The sequence below is a fragment of the Ischnura elegans genome, chromosome 6 (genome assembly GCF_921293095.1).
Source record: "Ischnura elegans chromosome 6, ioIscEleg1.1, whole genome shotgun sequence".
NCBI classification, from domain to species: Eukaryota; Metazoa; Arthropoda; class Insecta; order Odonata; family Coenagrionidae; genus Ischnura; species Ischnura elegans.
In genome coordinates, this window is record NC_060251.1 from 30,448,014 (window position 1) to 30,469,140 (window position 21,127).

At 38.9% G+C, this 21,127-nt stretch overlaps 1 protein-coding gene and 1 non-coding gene across 2 annotated transcripts in view; one reads left to right on the top strand and one right to left on the bottom strand.

Moving 5' to 3' along the window:
• LOC124161323 (probable tubulin polyglutamylase TTLL2) overlaps nucleotides 1–7,848 on the bottom strand; it is a 29,099-nt gene extending 21,251 nt beyond the window's left edge. Inside the window, exon 1 of the mRNA XM_046537635.1 lies at nucleotides 7,738–7,848. Coding sequence (XP_046393591.1) covers nucleotides 7,738–7,848 — 111 coding nt within the window. The remainder of the gene's footprint in view (nucleotides 1–7,737) is intronic.
• Nucleotides 1,839–1,911, top strand: Trnaa-ggc. The gene has a single exon. It is a non-coding gene; the product is annotated as a tRNA-Ala (tRNA).
• Nucleotides 7,849–21,127: the final 13,279 nt, after the last annotated feature.

Below are 21,127 nucleotides of genomic sequence, written 5' to 3' on the forward strand. Positions count from 1 at the left end.
AGTCATGCTGTATTTCAAAGTCTTTGAAAATTTTTTTGCAAAATGCACATTCTTGGCTTCTCACTGAAGAAAGTGTAGAACAAATATTGTTAGAAAATATTGATATAAATGAATTGACGAATTATAAATAATAATTTAGTTGTTTTTTCATGTACGCACTTAAGCTTTGTTAGTATAGATTATCAAGGTAACACAAAATGAGCTACACTATGTGTAAAGCATAATGTATTCTTATTTTGCATGGTAGCCTCAAACAGGTTATCCTTCGCGGCTACCTAAAATTACTCAATTTTGCTATTGTCATGTAATTTGTGCGTGGAGTAATAAAATTATTTATTATGTTATTTATTATTATTATTTAGTTTCGTTCCCGGGAGTAAAGTTTCGTCCCGGGGCGAAACTAAACTCCTTCGTGATTTTAATTTCGTGCAGGAACGAAACAAAACCTAGGACGTTTCCTTCCGGGTCGAAACGAAAATTTTCGTTTCGTTTCACTTGCCATCTCTGGTTGTCACCAACCGCCCCTTTAAATGTGTTTACACAACTCGCCACTCGCGTCAAAGCGATCTGAATTTCACCGAGAAATAAGCCATTATTAGGGCTATTTCCCGAAATTTCTATTCTCGATGATGTAATTTATGAAATTAATAACTTCTCAGTGTTATTCCTCGCGATTGTAAATATTATTAAGCAGTCGCGGATCCAGGTTAGGGACAAGAGGGGGGCTAGGTGGAGGGCCAAAGGGGTAACCTCCCAGCAGTATTAGGGGTCCGGATAACGAAAATGTTGAGAATTTGGAGGCTTTTAACATCACTTTAAGGTTGTCTCATCACTAATTTTCCATAGAATTAAGTTTAAAAAAAAACATTTATGTGCATTTTTAGTGATTTTCTTAGTGGTAAGTTTTCATAATCCATTAAGTTTTTATTCCTAACCATAAAAGGTCCAAATCAGATATGTTTTTATTAGTTTCATCTTGTTTGATCTAGCCTAGATTCAAAGTGTGTCTGATCAAACCTTTTTTTGGGGGGTCTTTCCTCTTCTGTATAAATTCGCCAACTGAACAATATAACCATTTTATCTGGTGCAAATTGGATACCCCAGGGAAGGGTGAGAGGGGCTATACCCCTCCCTTCCACAAGCCCTTCTCTGGATCCAAAACTGTATATTAAGTACATATTGAGAATGAAAGGATCTCTAAAAACTAATCCCCGCGCTACGGACATTTTACAAAATCGATTGAAGTGCGTCCAAAGTGGCAAAAAATATCAATGGTGGACGGAACGGACTGGTGTCTCTCTTATGTAGTCCATGAAGACAATGGGCTCCATTGTAACTGGGAGTTACAATAATTTCAAACCTATTGTGGGGAACGCAGATAAGAAATATTTGTGGCCGAGCCCTGAAGAAGCTAGGATTCGTCAAGCGTATTGAGAGATTTTGAATGAAAATGTAAAAGAAAGGTGATATTTCCCACTCGCACACTTTGAATATGCAGCTAGTATATGGGATACGGCGTAAAAAGACTTACTGGTTAACACGCCTCACCGGCATTCGGGAGATCTGGATTCGAATCCCGGCTAAGTCAAATATTTTTTCATGGCGAACTTCATCCTTTGGTGTATTTAACTTTGCACCCGTGCGCGTGACTGCGTACAAAGTCACTTGTTCCTGCATTGCTTTGAAATTCGTCGTCGCAGACCAGCGACAAAATAAGGGTTTTTCACCCCGACAGTGGCTTAGTAAGCACGACCCCCGCCACATATGCCACAGTGTGGACTTAATGACGTCAACATCTTGTTCGGTAAAACCCATCCCGAAGTTCGCTCTGAGAAAATGGCTTGGTGGTGGAACTGGTTAACACGCCTGACCGGCAATCGGGAGATCCGGGTTCGAATCCCGGCTAGGTCAAATACTTTTTTCATTGCGTACTTCATCCTCAGGTGTATTTAATCCTTGAACCTAATAAAAAAAAGTCAAGCTGAGCTATCCATTAAAAACTCCCTCGGGCGAACAAAAAGCAAACGAACAAAATAGCAATAATAATAAAAAGCAATAAGGATAAACGAATTGGGCCAGGAGCCGCTAGAGACTCGGAGGCTAAGCCCTAGGCATAGATTTCTTGAGCCATTGAGAATAGATATCTTTCAGAGCGACACGGAAAATATCATATTGTAGCTCCATTTTATTTCCAGGACGGACAGAAACGATTTATTGAGGGAGATATTTTGCCTAACGGATAAGTATGGGAATTCTTTTTTCCCCCAAACAGTCAAGAACTTAAATGATTTCTTGTGGGACCTTCATTAGAGTATTCCCCTTTAATTTCTTAACGGCTGTTGTCATGACACTCCTTGTCTCACGCAGAGTGAGGTGGCCCGCTGGGTAGTATGTTGATGTTGCATAAAAGTGTTCTTGTATTGTAGACGAGGCAATCTAACGATTTGATCGTTGGATCATTCTTCCTCATAATATGATTCTCCAAAGTTGTTAGAACATTAATAGCTTTGCTTGATTTCGCTGTTAGTGGGGCCCTCTTCGCTTCTATAGCGCTGAGGTTTTTTCTCCGTCCCGTTCCTTACGCTCCTCTCCTTTCTCAGAGGCGTCGTCGGGCTCCTATCGCGGCGCACAGTGGTCCCAAATCGAAAAAAGCTGGCCAAAAGTCGTTTTTTCGAAAATTTTCAAGGAATTTTTGAACCTTATTTTCGGATTCTACAGGATATGGTCTACAAAATACACTACTAAGTTAGTATTTTTGTTCATCAGAGCGACTGCAGTGATCCGTCAAACATGGAGCATTCACCGTAAAAATCACAGTTGCGTGAAATCGGTCGATTTTGAGGAAGTTCAGCGTCATGCAGGACAACCTTTACGCGATATATTTGGCCAAAAACATTTTTAACTACAAATATAAACATTATTACATAGTGGGACATAAATTTTATTCGGATTTTACTATGTTTACTATTTTATATATATTTTGTAACTTTTAGTGTTTTTTACCCAAATTTCAAATAAAATGTACAATATCGTTTAGAGAGGCACGTGAATGCACGGTGTCTTTTGCACCAATACAAAGGGAAAAGTATATGCAACGCAGTAGTGAAGAAAATGTTTGCTACTAGTTGCTACTCCGACCTCAGCATTGCTTTAACTATAATGATGCAATGCGCTGACGCGGGCGGCGGCCTGGCTGGCGCGTGGTAGGGCTCGAGGAAATCCAGTATTTATGGGTGTTATTCAACATTGTTGGATATTTTATTTCTACAAAAAATATTTACCCTATGAATAAACATCTCTTGTCATACGTAGAACGTTTTATCATTAATAGTTTCCACTTGACCTTACCTTTTATTTACGCGTGCCCATGCTCTCATAAAAATTGCTTAAGGACTCGAGCGGAAGGATATATTTATGGAACGAAAGTTCGCAGCTGTGCTTATAGTAATCCTCAAAAACATGAATGCATTCAAAACAAAAAAGAATCCCTCAAATGCTACTCCACCCTTTCCTTCCGTTAGACGGGTTAGTTTTCGCCCTCAATCGGCACATTGTCCCTCTGTCGCCTCCTTAGCGGCCTCCTCAACCACATGCAGGGCAAACGACGGCCGAAAAGGCCTAGGCTATTGATTGCGCCCATCGGGAAAACACAACCACTGCTCTCTGTACACTTGTTATGAATTGCACTTTGGCCACCGGGGATGAACGGAGTACGGAGAACGGAGTGATATTTCCTAGAAAATGGAGATAATAGCATCGCGAACCTCACACTGTGGAACCCCCAAATTACTTCTAGACATCGCTTGCCCGAAATTTTCTCGCCAAAACTCAGTTTTACTCAGATTTTGACAAACGAAAGACGTGAAGATCGAGTCTTGAAAAAGTCGAGTATCCTCGAACTTTTTAAAGAAGACTTGTGGGGTTGAAGAAGAGTGCCCATAGTGTTTTAGTTCGATAACTCTGAAAATTTTCACGCGTCTTGAGATGCATGAAAAATTTCTTGAAAGTGGAAAAGGGTCCGTATCGTTTAAAAACCAATACTTATTGGATTGCTGGAGCAACAAGTTAGAGTTAGATGAGGACGTTAATTCAAAAGTTATCCCAAAAAAAATTGCGGAGAAGTGTTTTTTCTCTCAAATTATCTTCGCCGGTAGAAGGAAAGAAAAAGAAATGACAGTTTTTTTTAGAAGAAAGTTCACTGACTGCCTAAATGAGAAGTTGAAATTTCCTCCGCCTTTATTTAAACAATTTGAGAAGTCCAGTGAAAGGGCCTAGAGATGGAAAACGGAGGATCTTAGAGCTAGCACATCGCCAGTAGAGCATCCATGAGTTATCGAAGCAAAGGTGATGAGTTCGTGGCGAAAATAATAAATGAGGTGACAACAACCACTCTCTCAAGAGCACGGCGAGTGTTATCAAAATGGAGATCCAAGGATGTGAGGCAAAGTAAAATCTCCCACGAAGAAGCCCTTTCCATGATCGTTTCTGGTAATTTCACGAAACATCAGTACTTGCTCCTCCGACGGACATCTAAAGAAGCTGCCCTTCCTATTGTCCACTTGTCCGAGGAGGCAATGGAGGCGAGGAATAAGGACATAAGAAGATTCAGGGAGCACCATGCAAGGAAATTTTCCTGGATAGCAACGAATGAAGACCTGTTTAAAAGATTACTCCTAACTTCAGATGCAATGATATCAAGTATTTCTAAGGTTCAAAGAAGGAAATTACTTCAATTACCAGTCGAGGTAAAGAGTTTATTAATCCTGGAAGAATTGAGTGGATGACGACTGTGATGAGGATTTTTCGGATAGTGATCATGAATGTATTTAAATTTTTTTCGTAACAATGACTAAGAAAGATAAGGTGAAATGTTAGCTTATTTTTTTGATAATTAAAAAAGCCCAAATTAATGGAAAATCTCATTTAATTTTTCGTACCAAATCATGTGCTCGTTAAATTGATGCCTCACTTCATAAAGAGCTTATTGCAAGCGTATCAATAAATTTGGCGTTTAACTTGAGTAATAGGAGTTATGAAATATTGTTTATAACATTTCAATGATTGTAATAATGCCTCCGTTGAAACTTGTGAAATACGGAACCCCGTTTAAAATTGCTTCCAAACCCATTGGCACGTTACAAGGAACTATAAAATTGTCTACTTAATTAGAATAAGATATTATAATTTTTAAACAATTAATGCAGTACAATAATATTAATAATATACTTATAATATAAATTTCCAATTAATATTAACTTATTTTTCGTATCAAATACGATCAAACATATGAGAAAGTAGAAAATGTTCTCTTGGTTCATTCAAAATAAGTTGTTCAAAATTTGTCCAAAAATAAACAATGCAGTCATTTTATATGCATTTACGTATGTTTTAAATAACTAATTCAGTTTTATGATATGTATAATTTTAATTTACTATCACCAGTATAATCTCAAATTCCAATGTTAAAAAAATTAATTGTTTAAACAAAATGTGAAATAGCAATAAAATTATTGCAAATACATAAAAAATAGTTATAAATTCAGAATAAGCGGGTCAAAAACAATAAGAATAGACCTTTAGGTCAAATATATATGTACATAATAACAACGGCGTAATTAATTTTGGCCAGCTTTTTTCGATTTGGGACCACTGTGCGGCGCCTCTTTCCTTTCTCCTTCCTCTCCAGCCCCTCCCCGGGTGATCGGGCGTATAAGCCACTGGCTTGGTTCCCGGCCCCGGTGTGTTGTATCCTCGAAGGGTTCGCCCTGAACCCTCATACTCTCTGTAGACGAGGCATACGCATTGCGAGCAAGGAAGCCGCTCGATTGCGTCCTGCGGCTTATTCGACTCACGGGGAGAAGTGTGCCCTGCACCTGTTGTGTTCTCCTGTCGGCTTTCGTGCTAACAGGGCGTTTGCGTCCGAAATGCACCATTGGCCGTTGTTATATGCGCGGCCCGTCCATGTTCCCTCTTTCTCCCTCCTAATACCTACTGCCTCGACCTCACAACTTGCCGCTTCCGGATATCCTGTCGTCCACTCGACTCCGGACGCTGAAAGTCGGTCGGTCGATGCAAGAATCTGCCAATGGGCTCGTGCGTCAATCTTCTATATTATTTCTACTGTATAGATACCTATTCCTCAACTTATCCGCAACCAAACTCTACAAATGAGGTACCAAAATGCACAGAATTTATCAGAGAACATGCGACGGCATATCTTACTTCCTAAATATTGCTATTGTTTCCTAAAATTGGTTTTTTAATAATTAAAAAAAAACAAATAAAACAAATAAAACTGTAAATATTCCTGACGTTAACGGCGCACAAACTGATACATTTATTCATTTGCAACAATATCTCACATTCTTTAAATAACTTTTATCAAAATGCGGCTGATTCCACATTCAAGTCTTCTGTTGATGCATAAGTATGAGTCATCATGTGCGTTTAACAGAGGATAGTGTAATTACTTCCAATGTTGTTTTTAAAGAGGTCCTCTGACCTCAATTTGTACATGAACATTCCAATTAAATTTGTACATAAGACCCTGCCTTTTTTTCTGCCATATTTTAAAATTAGAAACGCGCCTATCCCTCTGTGGACCTGCATTGAAAAGAGCGGGGGAAGCCCGCTGGGAGCGGGCGCAGCACGCTCCTTTATATTTATATCTCGGTTTTTAATCGAGTTTCAAATATAAAAAAGACACCTATCATGGTCGATTCCTATCCATTTGCTACTTCTCCAGCCAACGAGGACGATAAACCAATCAGGAATCATTATCATTACTTCCAGGACAAGACTGCTAAGGAGGCATTGAGATACCGGCTAGTGCAGATAATATTAAAAAGGAAAGGCAATGGCAGAATCCACAATTATTAATGAATGCGATTTGTTCCGATATAAAGTGTCATCATCAGACTTTAAATAATACTTAGGTATCGATGCCAATCACATCAGTAAATAACTATGTAGCATGGTGTTGCCTTTTTCTTCCGAACTATCGTAAATGAGTTTCATTCTGTTCTTCTGACACTATTGAAAATATTTTCAATAGAAACAAGGGATATAAAAATTATTGTTAAATTTTATTATATCGATTAAGGCAGGTTCGTATGGTTTATTTAAGAGGTCTATTGGCAGTCACCCCTCCCTTCATGGACTTCCCTCTTCAATTTAAAATAAGACCTACTCCCTTACATTCTATCGAAAAATCCTAACACATTTATACTTCACCGTTTACCCAACATTCTCACCTCCAACACTGTCTTCAACGTCTCCTCCCCGACGTAATCGCTCCATCTATACCTTCAGCATCCTCCGTATCTCATTTAGAAGCTTCCTCTCCTCACCCATCATATCTGGCACTTCGTTGTTCCTCCTCCTCTTCGTCCACTTCACCTTCCCCATTATTCTCCACACCCACATCTCGAATGGTTCCAGTCTATTCTCGTCTTCCTTCCTGAGCATCTATTTTTCCTCCCCGTAAAGCACTGTACTCCACATAAAACTCTTCACTGGCCTAATCTTTACACTCTTACCCAACTACCATCTCACCAGCTCTTTCCCGTTCATGAACATCTCCTTTTCCAACGTAATTCTCTTCCTGATGTCCTTACTGCTGTATCCGTTTTCCTCTAATGCGCTGCCCAAATAGTTGATTTTTTTTACCTGCTCAAGATTTTCCTCACCTCCTTTCATTTTGAGTCTCACATTATTAGCTCGCGATGCTTAACAAACCTGCTTAACCTTGGTCTCCTTGTGATAAGGCCTCTTGCAATACAGAGCTGCGAGGAGTATGGCATCAGGATTAATCGCAAGGAGACCAAGGTGATGCTGCTTGTTGAGCATCGTGAGCTAGCAATGTGAGACTCAAAATAAAAGTAGGTGAGGGAGTAATTACAAAATTATCCAGCCAGTGCAGCTCATATGAACGCACAAGCCTTTCCTCTGCGACAAGGATGTAGCCCAAGGTTATTAACACAGCAATGCATAAAATCCTATTTTAAGGAGAATGTAGAATGATAGAACTCCTTCTTCCTATCCCAATTGCCAATATATTTCAAGCCAATCAGGAGTAACATAATTGTTAAGACTGATTGTGGATACAACTCCTCTCTGATAGAACTCAACGACTTTTTTTAACTCTAAATAATTCACTCTCCCTGATGACGATGGGCTTGCCATGCGTAGATACGAAAGTGATGCGATATTTTTTGCGATTTCAACCTGCAGAAATTCCGAGAATACTTCACGAAAATAATTCGCCGGAAATTAATTAGGTAATAAAAATAATAATCATTGCATGCGAAATTTCTTTTACGATAACAGTCACCTGTCCTCTAGGCATTGGAATATTTTCGTGTGTGAAGCGCCTGAAGAGACCCGTCATGACGAAACTCAGTTTACATTTTGACCTTGACATTTGTGTCGCTGGGGAAATGTATCCACTGATTCTTCCCAGAGCGTCCGCTTACATTTGTGTTCCGACGCCGCGGCGCGCCGACTTTTATATGGTTTCTATTGTGTTTTTTAGAGTCAATGCAACTAAATAGACGTTCATGTGATTAGTGTGGATTTTTTAAAGCTTTTCAAAGATTGATATGGATATTTTAAGTCTCTGAGAATTAAAGAAGAGTGGGAGAAAAGTGATTTGTGTGATTCTAAAACCCTTAAGAAAAAGACGGACAACTTAGTTGGGCACATTATGAGGTATAATGGCCTGATGACTCTGAGACTGATGGCCTGATGAAGAATGACTCTGAGACTACGCGCTAGGCTAAGAATACTCGAGCGATTAAGAAAAGATATCTTTCAGAACAATACGGAGAACATAATATCAGAACTACACTATATTTCCGTCTCCGGCAGGAGCGAGAGATATTTTTCCGAACGAATAGATATAGGAATTCATTTTTTCCTCGAATCATGGCTAAAATATGCTTGGTAGAACTTTGTTAGAGCATTTTCTTTTTATTTGTTGTCCTAACGTCCCCCTCCAAACCTCTATTGAGGCGGCTTGCGAGGTAGTTTGTAGATGAGATAGTCCTTAGCAGACTCTCGGCACCTTGTAATAGTCGGACACCCGTCGAAATCTGTGTCCTTGTGCGTCTTAGTAATACTGTGACTCAATGCTAATCAACCTATTAATTTTACCATAATGTTATGAAACGTCCGCAAAATAAAACCTAGGTCAATATTTTTTAATCACGTTGTTATAAAACACCAAGTAGAAAATATGGTACAGTATTTCGCAACGGACGTCTTATTTAATTTATTTTCAGCGATTGTTCAATTGGGAGTTAGGGCACGATGTCAAAGGATGGTGGTAGCCTTCGTGACTAATGAATTTAAGGGTAGAATGTAGGCTTTACAATGAGTTCAAATTAATCTTCACTTTCCTGGATTTGTAATCAAAGAAACTAACACTTAGAACTATTACGTTTAAACTAAGATGAGTACGTATCACGTGTATATCAGTGGTTGGGAAGGAAAATATACTCTGCTACGATTTTTTTACTTTTAAAATTTTCTGATGTCCTGTCAATTCTTACAATAAAAGACGAAGCGTTGGTTACAAATGTGTAAATATAATTGCTCGAAATAAAACAGTAGTACCAAATCAAATTCCAAAAAGTGGGACAAATTAATTTCCCTAAACACTTTTTTAATAAGTATGTAATGTATTGCTTTAATTGACAAAGAAATTGATGAATATTAATTTAAATGCAGGGAACAAAAAAACTGGGTAGCTGGAATGAAATACCTGTGCTACTGCAACTTACTAAATATTATAAACGTGACAAACAATTTCAAGTTCTTTGAGAGATTGTTGAATTAGAAGTGAGGGCACGACAGCAAAGCATGGGATGATCCTACGTAATTAATGAAATTATGGGTTGAATATAGGCTTTACAATGAGTTTAAATTAAACTTCATTCTCCTAAAATTGTACTCAAAGAAACTAGCAGTTACAATTTAACGTTTCAACTAAGATGAGTATGTATAACGTGCATATCAGTTGTATATAGGTTCCGTTTAGTTATTTAGTGCAACTCACGACGACAGTGACTCATTTTCTTTTTTAACTCATAGATCTATCCCGAATATCTTTTTTCATAGCTCGCCACTTATCACCGCATTCAATCGAAGAATATAAGAGCAATCTTTCGGTTGGACACGGAGAGCTCAGGAGGCGATCCTTGATGAAAAGCCTGCTGCACAACCTTGACCTACATTCCGCTGTCCTATCTTCCGCCTTCTTGGAGTATTTCATTTTTGCAAATCCACGACGTCGCCAACGCCCTATGCTCTTTTCTGCTTCAGTTGCATCGCCAGTGTATTCATTACTGTGCCCAAGGACGGGAAGGGATATTTCCCTCAGTCACGAATCCGGGACCTTCGGCCGGAAGCTAGGATATTTCCGTGTGGAGGTACACGTGAATTTTTCCACGAACGTGAGAGATTTTTTTCCGCTCAATGTTTTATTAATCCACTTGCTGCTGTTTTAAATTTTTTCTAACGTGATGTCGACCACCTTTTCTCGAGAAAACTTCGCAAACAAAGTTTAGCGCGGTCACAGGCTTTCCAAGTCTTTCTTGGGAAAGAGAGCATATAGTAGAATTCATTTGTCATCAAATGAGGGTTGATCGGAGTTTATCACGGGATAAAATACATCATTGGAATGAATATGCTTTGAAATGAGCAATCTAAAACGTATTTCTGGGTGATGCAGGCAATTTTTATCCAACACTTCGCGTAGCCATGTCAACAGTTTATTTTGCAATTGAAAGGGGAAATTATACTTCGAACTATGTACCTCTAGGGTTTCCGAAATGACCTGACCTTCAGACTTTTTATTCTCTAAAATGGAGCTGGGGCATAATATCACTGGGAAAAAAATTTATCACCATTCCAATCTGTGTATTTTAAAGCGAAATTTCACGTGCTCTAAGTTTCCTGGCTGTCGCCCGGTGCATTGCAGGGAGCAAAAATGTACGAGGTTCATAAGGTCACTTTATATAAGTTATTGTTTAAATCTTAAAAATCTTATTATTTATTCTTTTAAACTATTGCACCTCACTTTCTTTACTGCTTATGCGATTTCATCTCATAAATTGTAAAAAAGAACTTAGAATTGTTTACTATGTAATTATATTAATGTAATAATATATTAATAATATTTGACCCATTACATTCAGGAAGTTGTTATAGCACAGTTCTGCCATCCAGTTTTTTCAACCTAGAATTTCATATCATTTTCTTTAATTTAGTTGTTATTTACAGCAATAAATTATTATTAAAACTTATTAAAAAGTTATCAGGGAAAACGATTTTTCCCACTACTTGGAATTTGATACAACTGTTTTATTTATATCAATTTAATTTACACATTTGTAGAAAACTATTCGTATTTTATTTTGAATTTCATTAGGACCACAGAATATATCTTCTGCTGCAGAGTATATCTGCAGAGTAATATATTCCTGTATATATTATATTATATAAATTTAATTATATATACTATATTCTGTAAATTCTATTCTAGATAGAGTATACATATAAACTGCAGAGTTTATCTTCCTTCCCAACCACTGATATACAAGTTATACTCATCTTAGTATTTACGATATAATTCTTACTGTCAGATTCTTTGAGTCCAAATTATGGGAATTGAAGTTTGATCAAAACTCATCGCAAAGCCTATATTTTACCTTTAACTTTATTAGTCACGTAGGCTCAACCCATTTCTTGATATCGTACCCTCACTTCTAAGTTAACAGTCGCTAAAACTGTTGCAAATAACGTTCGAGCTTAGGAAAAAATTCATAGGCTGGTTTAAAAAATGTTAATAAGTTCGTCAAATGGGCAAATCGTGTTCATTTATCTTCACAAAAAAATGTTAATAAGTTCGTCAAATGGGCAAATCGTGTTCATTTATCGTCACTGCTCGTTCAAGTTTGTGGCATCCACGGGATGAGCTGATAACTCCCGTTTCTTATAATTGGAGGCCTGAAGGAATAAAAAAACCGGGGACGAAGATTAAAATGGAATCATGATTGCCCGCTTATATTGAATCTTCCTTAAATAGCCTCGGGTAACCGCTTCTAATATAGGAGGGAGCTGTCACTGGGTGATGCATCAACAACCATACCCTTCGGGACCTAATGGTATATTTTAAGGTCTGATTAGGAGTTAAGAAGGCTAAAAATAGCAATGTATCGATCGTAACAAGGAAAACTGCTCGCGAAACGACGTACGTCACTGAACTTGGTCAATAAAATTTTCATTGACAAGACAATATGCATGACACTCTGACACTGGAGATTGAGGTGTCCTCCGACTTTGACAGGCCAATTAGAATCTTTAATTAATTACTTTTGCATGTATCTCCGATGGGGAACGACGAAGTGCTGGATATTTTGAATGAGGATAGGCAGCTTCTAAGTGATACACGGAGGAGACACAAGGTATAGATAGAGCGAGTGCTGAGCTGGGAGGAGATATTGAAAACAATGATAAAGGGTAGAATGTTGGATAGGCTTACCTCGCTTACCAAACTTTCCATCCGTGGGACGGAATCTTGCGCTTATCTCATTCAGAAGCCGCCTCTCCTCCCCTACCAGGTCCAGCACTTCGCTTTTCATTCTCATCTCCGTCCACTTCATCTTCTCCCTTCTTCTCCACACCCACATCTCGAACTCTTCCCGTTTTTTCTCGTCCTTCTTCCTAAGCATTCATGTTTCCGCATCATAAAGCGTTACACTCCACATCAGACTCTTCACGAGCCTTTTCATGAAACTCATATTATTATTTACGCAATACTCTTTCTGATGTCCTTGTTACCGTATGCGTATTCCTCTAATGTGCTGCCCAAATAGTTCCACTGTTCAATCTGCTCAAGTTTGTGACCATTCACTCATATTTGAGCTTCACATTCATTGCTAGCTATACTCAAAAAGCCCCAAAACTTGGGTCTTTTTTCGACTATTCCTCAAATACTAATACCTCGCGCCAGGCACTCCAGACCGCCAGCCGGTCAGGGGTGATTGGGAGCCCTCGGCAGGGTCTCGATCCACCTTACCGGGAGTTTTGAGGTGCTCCCCCGGAAAATTTTAAGAAATGTCATGCCCGGAAATAGAATTTGACGCATTTACGACTCAACCAAATAACAGTTAGTAGAAAAGTAGCAATTTCGTAAGAGCGAATATGAAACTATGGAAGTGAAAATTTCACAGCTCACAAAATTTAATAATGTATCATGGTTTCGTTATCCATTATTTAGTGAATTTGTTCCTTGAAACTGCGCTGAAATCTATATAAAACTCTAATAATATATTTTTTAATAACTTTTTCAAAAAAGCATTAGGTTCTCTTTTATATTCTGACATCATGATCATCATCATCATCACTGGTCAACAATCCTAGGATTGGTTTGACGCAGCTCTCCACTCAGTTCTCCTATCAGCAAATCTTTTCACACCTACGTAATTCTTCTCTTTCACATCTCTCTTTACTTGTTCCATATATTTTGTCCGAGGTCTTCCTTTTCCATTCTTGCCTTCCACTTGCCCTTCGACGATTGTCTTCATCAGGCCATCATGTTTCAAGATGTGGCCTATAAGGTTGTACCGTCTTCTTATTAAGGTTTTCATGAGGCTTCTCTTCTCTCCTACCCTTCTTAGGACTTCCTCGTTACTAACTCGGTCGATCCATTTGATTTTCATCATTCTTCTGTAGCACCACATTTCAAAGGTCTCTATCCTTGCTTTCTCCGCTGCGGTCATTGTCCATGCCTCACTTCCGTATAGGAGCATACTCCAGATGTAGGTTGTTATAAATTGTTTCTTTACTTCCATATTTAAGTTTCCCGCAGTAAGCAGGTCTCTCTTTTGGTGGAATGCTCTCTTCGCCTGGGCTATTCTACTGATAATTTCTTTCTTGCTTCTCCCGTCACTAGTTATCTTGCTTCCCAAATAACAGAATTCATCCACCTCTATCAGTTTTTGCCTCCCTATTTTAATGTTGGTCTTGACTTCTTCTCTTCTGCTGCATACTAAGATCTTGGTTTTCTTCGTGCTTATTTTCAGTTGATATCTACTCATTACCCTACCCATATTAGCCATAATATTTTTCAAATCCTTCTCTGTTTCTGCTATAACGGCTATGTCATCGGCAAATCTTAGCATGCTAATTTTTTCTCCTTGGATATTCACTCCCAATTCCTTTTCTTTGATTTCATTAATGGCTTTCTCAATGTAAACGTTGAAAATTACGGGTGACAATGTACAGCCTTGTCACTCCTTTCTTAATTCTTGCTTCTTCACAGCTGGGCCCTGATTTTATCACGGCTACTTGGTTTTTGTATAAACTTTGGATGATTCTTCTATCATTATTAAGAACCCCAATTTCCTTTAGGATTCCAAGCATTATGCTCCAATCCACGTTGTCAAATACTTTCTCTAAGTCCACAAACGCAACGAATGTTGGCTTGTTCTTTTACATTCTCTTCTCTATGAGCAGTCTTAGGGCCAATATTGCTTCCATTGTGCCTTTGTTTTTTCTGAATCCAAATTGGTCCTCATCCAAGTACTCTTCTGCTTTTCGTTCTATTCTTCTATAGATGATCCTTGTCAGTATCTTTGACGCATGTGTAGTAAGGCTTATGGTCCTAAAATCTTCGCACTTCTCCGCTCTTTTCTTCTTAGGATTAGGGATTATAATGTTCCTCTCGAAATCCTTTGGTATCTCACCTGTCGTATACATTTCACTAATGATTTTGTATAGCTGGTTCAACGTCTTCTCTCCTGAATTTTTAATTAGCTCTGCAGGAATGTCATCAATGCCAGACGCTTTATTTATCCTGAGGTCTCTTACAGCCGCATCAAATTCCGATCTTAAAATTGGGGCTCCCATGTCATCGGTATCCACTTCCCTCTCGTTTTCGATAGCATTCGTTCTGAGGCGACTTCCTTTGTACAAATCTTCCAGATATTCCTTCCCTTCCCTTCCATCTCTTCCCTTTTTCTTCGTTTTCAATCAATAGTTCTCCGTTTTTGTCCCTTAGGGTATTACATCTTACGCCCCTTTGTAATACCCTAAGGGACAAAAACACTCTATTATATTCTGACACTCCTATTTTATTCATTTTTTGTAAAATATTTTTAAACTAAGTATATGAATACCGTGTAAAGCAAATAATGAAAATATAGAATATTTAAATTGCGAATAAACTTTGGCTCAAGAATTCTGAGGTATTTTTATTACACCTTTCATCTATTCTTCTCGATATACACGAGCGTTTTTGGAGCGCCCTAAGCTCGGGCCTCGGTGATTGCCGACCGTCCGACCTGGCCAGATCGCACCTGCCTCGCGACGTTAGTATTTATCATTCTAAACAGCCTGCAGTCCTCTCGCCGACTGCCTTATCAATGCCTGGTGATCTGCGAAACTCACTAATTAAAGCATCGTTCCTCGTAGATGTCTCCACTCTTCTGGGTTTCACCGCGTGGTATTTGTTGGAGAGGATAGTTTTGCTGGAATGAAGTTTTTCGTCAACTGTCTTTGGCAATGAGGGTGAACTCTTCGTGGGATTTGCACCGGGTTATATTATTCATATTAGCCCTGAGGATGAGCCCCGAGTCGGAGCTCGACACGTTGGCTAATATGAAGTTGATGGTGGGTGAATTAACTTTGTGGAAGCTATGCATGATAGAATAAATTTAAGGCACTTCGTACTTTTACTTCATTCTATCATGGATAACTTAACGTAGTGGGAATCCTTAGAAGAGTTTACCCACATTATTCGTCGGGAAAGCGTCAAATCATATTTAGTTATTGGGAATGTTAGCGTTAGTTCCTTCACGCTGGAAGGTGATTGGTCGGTTCGTATCTTAATCAAATGGCCCTCTCCACGAGCTATGAAGATTGTAGCCGTCCGTTCATGTTGTTGGGTGTCTTGATTACTTCTATAGCATCCTTGATTATTCTGGGATGATATCTCTTTTCCTTAGCAATGACTGTTGTTTGGTAAACTAAAATATGTCCTGGTTAACTCCAGGCATGCTCACAATTGTGAATAGTTGACATTGTTTATTTTTCGTGGCCCGCAAGTGTTCCTGAAGATCACTCATGGATCTGCATGTCTCTCTTATATAGTCTCGTCCACACGAACGTGTCTCGTTATAGACACCTTGAAGATCGTGTGGTGGTGCGTGCTTTGGTCCCAGTAGGATATACTCCGTATTGGTTACACAAGTGAAACTTGTGATTACGTTATGCCGTTTTTGAAGCCTTGCGGTACTCGAATTAAAGACGCCGCGCTGATTGGAATGCCGGTGATACTTTCGACACCAACAAACCCCACGCGGTTAAATCTAGACGCCATGGAGAAATTCGCGAATGAAAGCCGCGGAAAACTACGAGGCCTACTTTGATTGAGTGTTTTTCTTTCTCTTGACCTCTATGTTTAATGTTTTTAGTCCTATTTAGTTAAGACCTATGCTCCAAGACACTGAATCAACATTAATCCTCCAACTTTAACTCCTCATCTCACGCCCCCTTACCAATCTCTGCATAGTTAAACAGCTTTGGAGGTTGTAGACAGACTTCACTCACACCTCAGCTAATACTTGCCCTCCCAAGGCATGAGTGTATTAATGACGTAGAGATACGTGAAAATCGCACTTTCAATAACAGCTTATCGCATTTTGTAGCGTCTATTTTTTATTTTCATAATGGGGTAGATGACGATAAAATGTAGTGAAACACAGTTATATGACAAAATACAGAATATTTTAAATAATTATGTTGTAGAACAATAATAAATTAAGGAATAAGATATGTAGTGGCGGAGGTGTAGCTTATCCGCACATGCATTTCGCGGCCACGTAGAGTACCAGCCAATTAGTAGCTGGCCAGTCGCACACAAGCTTAAAGCGATGAGTGTCGGCGGAGCATTTACCCTGCGCTCGGCACAAGATGTACGAATTTTGTCGTCGAAAAGGCAAATTTGCGTAAAAATATCATAAAAGTCCAGTCATCGCATCTATGTCGCATTTATTTGCGCATATCGCATCTATATCGCATTTGCGATTTTCACGCATCTTTAGTAATGAGGTATCTGCCAATCATCTATCATATTTCTTTATGTAGCCCGAGGTGGTTCACCAAACGGCTGATGTTTCGACTGTTTATGGCCAATCCATAATATTTAGGATATTTGAATCCCTTTCACCTGGCGTTTTTGCACTTTTAAGTAATTGCTATAGTTTTTTCTATGCAGTAATCAAATATTACGCGGGTGAGATGGAAACGGCGGAGAAATTATTATTTTTCGAATTCTCGGTCGCTTAGTCGTATGCAGCACGCTGGTTAGTCGGAAATGGTGTTTTAAAAACGTTAAAAGTAACGGCGATTGCAGTTCATGTTTTTTGTTGCGTTCCAATTTATGATAATGTGGTATGTATAATAAAAAAATGTAATCGCACACTCGCATATATATCAGCTGATAGCTTCCGAAAAAATGTTCAAATATTTTTAATAATGATTTTTTTTCCATTTATGGTTAAAGTCTATCAAATAAATAGTTTTCCAAGGCTTTATGTAATGTATCATACCAAAAGGCCGTGGATGTACAGAAATTAGCAGATTTTAAAACATTATTATTAACATTTCAAGGGTAAAGTAATTTCATATCGTAATATCACTTTATTTGTTTAAACATTTAAAGTAAATGAACTTATTTTGTAATATACAGGGTTATCATGAAAGAATTCAGTAATTCATGGGATGATTCAGTGCAGCATTTTCCAGTATGTTACTCGAGGTAGGATGGGAATATTTACAGGAGCGTAGATCGAAGTATAGGCTTAATTTAATTAGGAAATTCGAAGAAGATGTTTTCTCAGACGACCTGAATCATATCCTTCGTTTATCATCGTATTATGGTAGAAGTGATCATGAGAAGAAAATAAAAGAAATAGACTGCAAAAACAGAGAGATTTAAAATGTCATTCTTTCCTCGTACTATTAAGGATAGCAACGTTGTGTCAATGGATAGGATTAATGGCGTCACTCGCTAGGATGACTCATTGCATGTTTTTTTTCCATAGTTCAAACCTTGCATGTATTTGCTCTAGGAATTACTAACCATTAGCAAGTTTTTTTTATGAATAAGCATGTATATTTTGCTAGAATGCGTAATATTTTTATGACCGTGCGGTGTGCATGTGGCGGTCCTCTTGCATGCTGCATGTTGGTGATTGGTCACCCCCTGCCAAACACCTTTGAGGTGGCTCGCAGGGTATTATATAGATGTAGATGATAGTACGGATAGGGTGGAAGAGATTTTTCAGAGAAAATATATTCAGAAGCTGCCCGATCCCAGATCGAGTGCCATGAGGAGGGCACTTCAAGTGCAGCACTCCGTCCGTCGAATAGGACGTTAAGCCGTGATCCCCTAGGTGCCTTTAGTTGGGAGTAATGCCGGTTTCTCTATTGTGGAGCGACGAAGGGCGCGCATATTGAAATTTATGTAATATAAGTGTTAGGGACGACAAATTCGTTAAAAATATAAAACAAAACATTTACTTGTCATTGTTTTATTTTAAACCATGTTCAAAACCGCACATTCTTCCATGATAATCCTATGTTTTATCGCCTATGAAACTAAAAAAATGCGAGAAAAACGTTTTTACGAACAATTTGGAAAATTATTAAAGTAGTCTGGAAAATTCAGGGTATTTTAGTGGCCACCCCTTGAAGTGGTGAGGATGGGTGGTAAGAAATAGGACCAAACGAGACGAAATAAGAATAGGAAGCCGGGATGGTGACGTCACAAAGTGGGGCGATTGTATTTCCGTGCCTCCCGTCCCTCTGACGACACGATAACCGACTTCCCATCATGCACTGCCGTTCGTGTCCGACAACAGTGATTCCTTTTCGAAGGGGATCCATGGAAAAAAATAAAGTGGTGGATTATAAAAGGTGGCCTGTCTTCCGTTGTTTGAGGCACGATTGCTTTCTCTCGCGGTCGGGATTAATGGGCAAGAGCTCCCAACAGTATTCATCTACATACTACCTTGCAAATCACCTCAATGGGCGTTTGGCAGAGGATGTTGAATTAGCCGTTAACAAATAAAATGGAATTGCTCTAACGAAGTTCCGCCTGGAATTTGTAGAAGTCCGTCATTGTTCGGTTGAAAAACGAATTCCCATACTAATCCGTTCGGAAAAAAAATCTCTCTTAATGTATCGTATCTGTCGGACCTGAATATAGTGAGGTTCTGACATGATGTTCTCCGTTTTACTTTTAAAGATATCAATTCTTAATCGCACGAGAAATCCTAGCCAATTCATGTATCGGCAAAATGTGTCGTCTAGCGCAATACGACTCCTTGACCAGTTGAATGGAGCTTATGATATCCGGAAGGAATTTTGACTCGAAAGTTTCTTTCTCATGTCTCATCTATATCTTCATGCTACCCCGAAGGCCAACTCAGTGATTCCAGCCATGTAAAAAATGGCAAACGTGCGCACGAAGATCTGCCTAGCATTTATTCAAGTCCCTAATTGGGCGGGGGAAAAACGCATTCCTATGCATATCCATTCGACTAAATTTCTTTTTTTAATTTATCGTTTCTGCTCCTTTATTTATGAGCATTTATCATCGTGATTTCGACATTTTATGCTGCTCACATTTGCATATCGAAGTCTTTGTGGGGATTATTTCTCTTTTCCTGACATCTCCAATGGAATTCCTTCCAATTGATATTTGAATAACGGAAAATACTCATCGGGACATTTAGGCCGATGACCATTATTATACTGCGATAACAGTGGTGTTTATTTACGTAATAGGATTGCTTAGATTTCCTAAGCAATTAAGAACAGATACATGAAATCTATTCAACATCATCTTGGAACCGATAAAAAAGGACGAACTAGAAGGGGAGCGTGATACCCTAATGCAGCGGATCTCAACCAGTGGTATGCGCACCCTTTTGGGGTACGCGACGAACCAGTCGGGGGTACGCAAAAAATAATCGGCAATGGCGAACGCTACGTTCCCTAATAGAAGCCTGGCAACAGTTCGCGCCGTGAGTCTTAACCAGGAAATACGTAAACATTTATACGGGATATTAAAACAATTTTTGTTTATTTATACAATTATTTATATCTAAGAGTGTCACCTACCCGTAGTGAAATTATGTAATATATAGTGCACATTACATTTTTGGGGCTACAATCTTCTGTATTATTTCTACTGTATAGATACCTTTTTCTCAACTTATACGCAACCAAACTCTACAAATGAGGTACCAAAATGCACAGAATTTATAAGAGAACATGCGAAGGCATATCTTACTTCCTAAATATTGCTATCGTTTCCTAAAATTGGTTTTAAATAATTTAAATTTAAAAAAACGGTAAATATTCCTGACGTTAACGGCGCACAAACTGATACATTTGTTCATTTGCAACAATATCTCGCATTCTTTAAATAACTTTTATCAAAGTGCGGCTGATTCCACATTCAAGTCTCTTGCTGATACGTAAGTATGAGTCATCGTGTGCGTTTAACAGAGGATAGTGTAATTACTTCCAATGTTGTGTTTAAAGAGGTCCTCTGACCTCAATTTCTACATGAACATTCCATTTGAATTTGTACATAAGACCCTGCCTTTTTTTCTACATTTTAAAATTAGAAACGCGCCTATCCCTCTGTGGACCTGCATTGACAAGAACGGGGGAAGCCCGCTGGGAGCGGGCGCAGCACGCTCGTATTACTTATATACATTTTGAGGGGTACGGGAGGAAAGAAAGGTTGGGAACCGCTGCCCTGGTGGGTGCTGATCGAAGGTCTCGGGTTCGAATCACGGGTGGAGCCTTCGGTATCCCCAAATCAAAAATCCTTGAATTGCGAGGTGGCCCAGGGAAAGGAACTGCCCGCAATTCTACCCTGAGTGTGTGAAATTCACGTGCCTATGACCTAGTCCAAAGTGACCGCTCATCCAACCATACGAATCTTCGGGTTGAATCACTGCGTGAGTGATAAACGTAACAATGTCTGTTACTCGAGTTAATATTATGATTATACAAAAAAAACGCTCTTGTAAAGTTCATACAT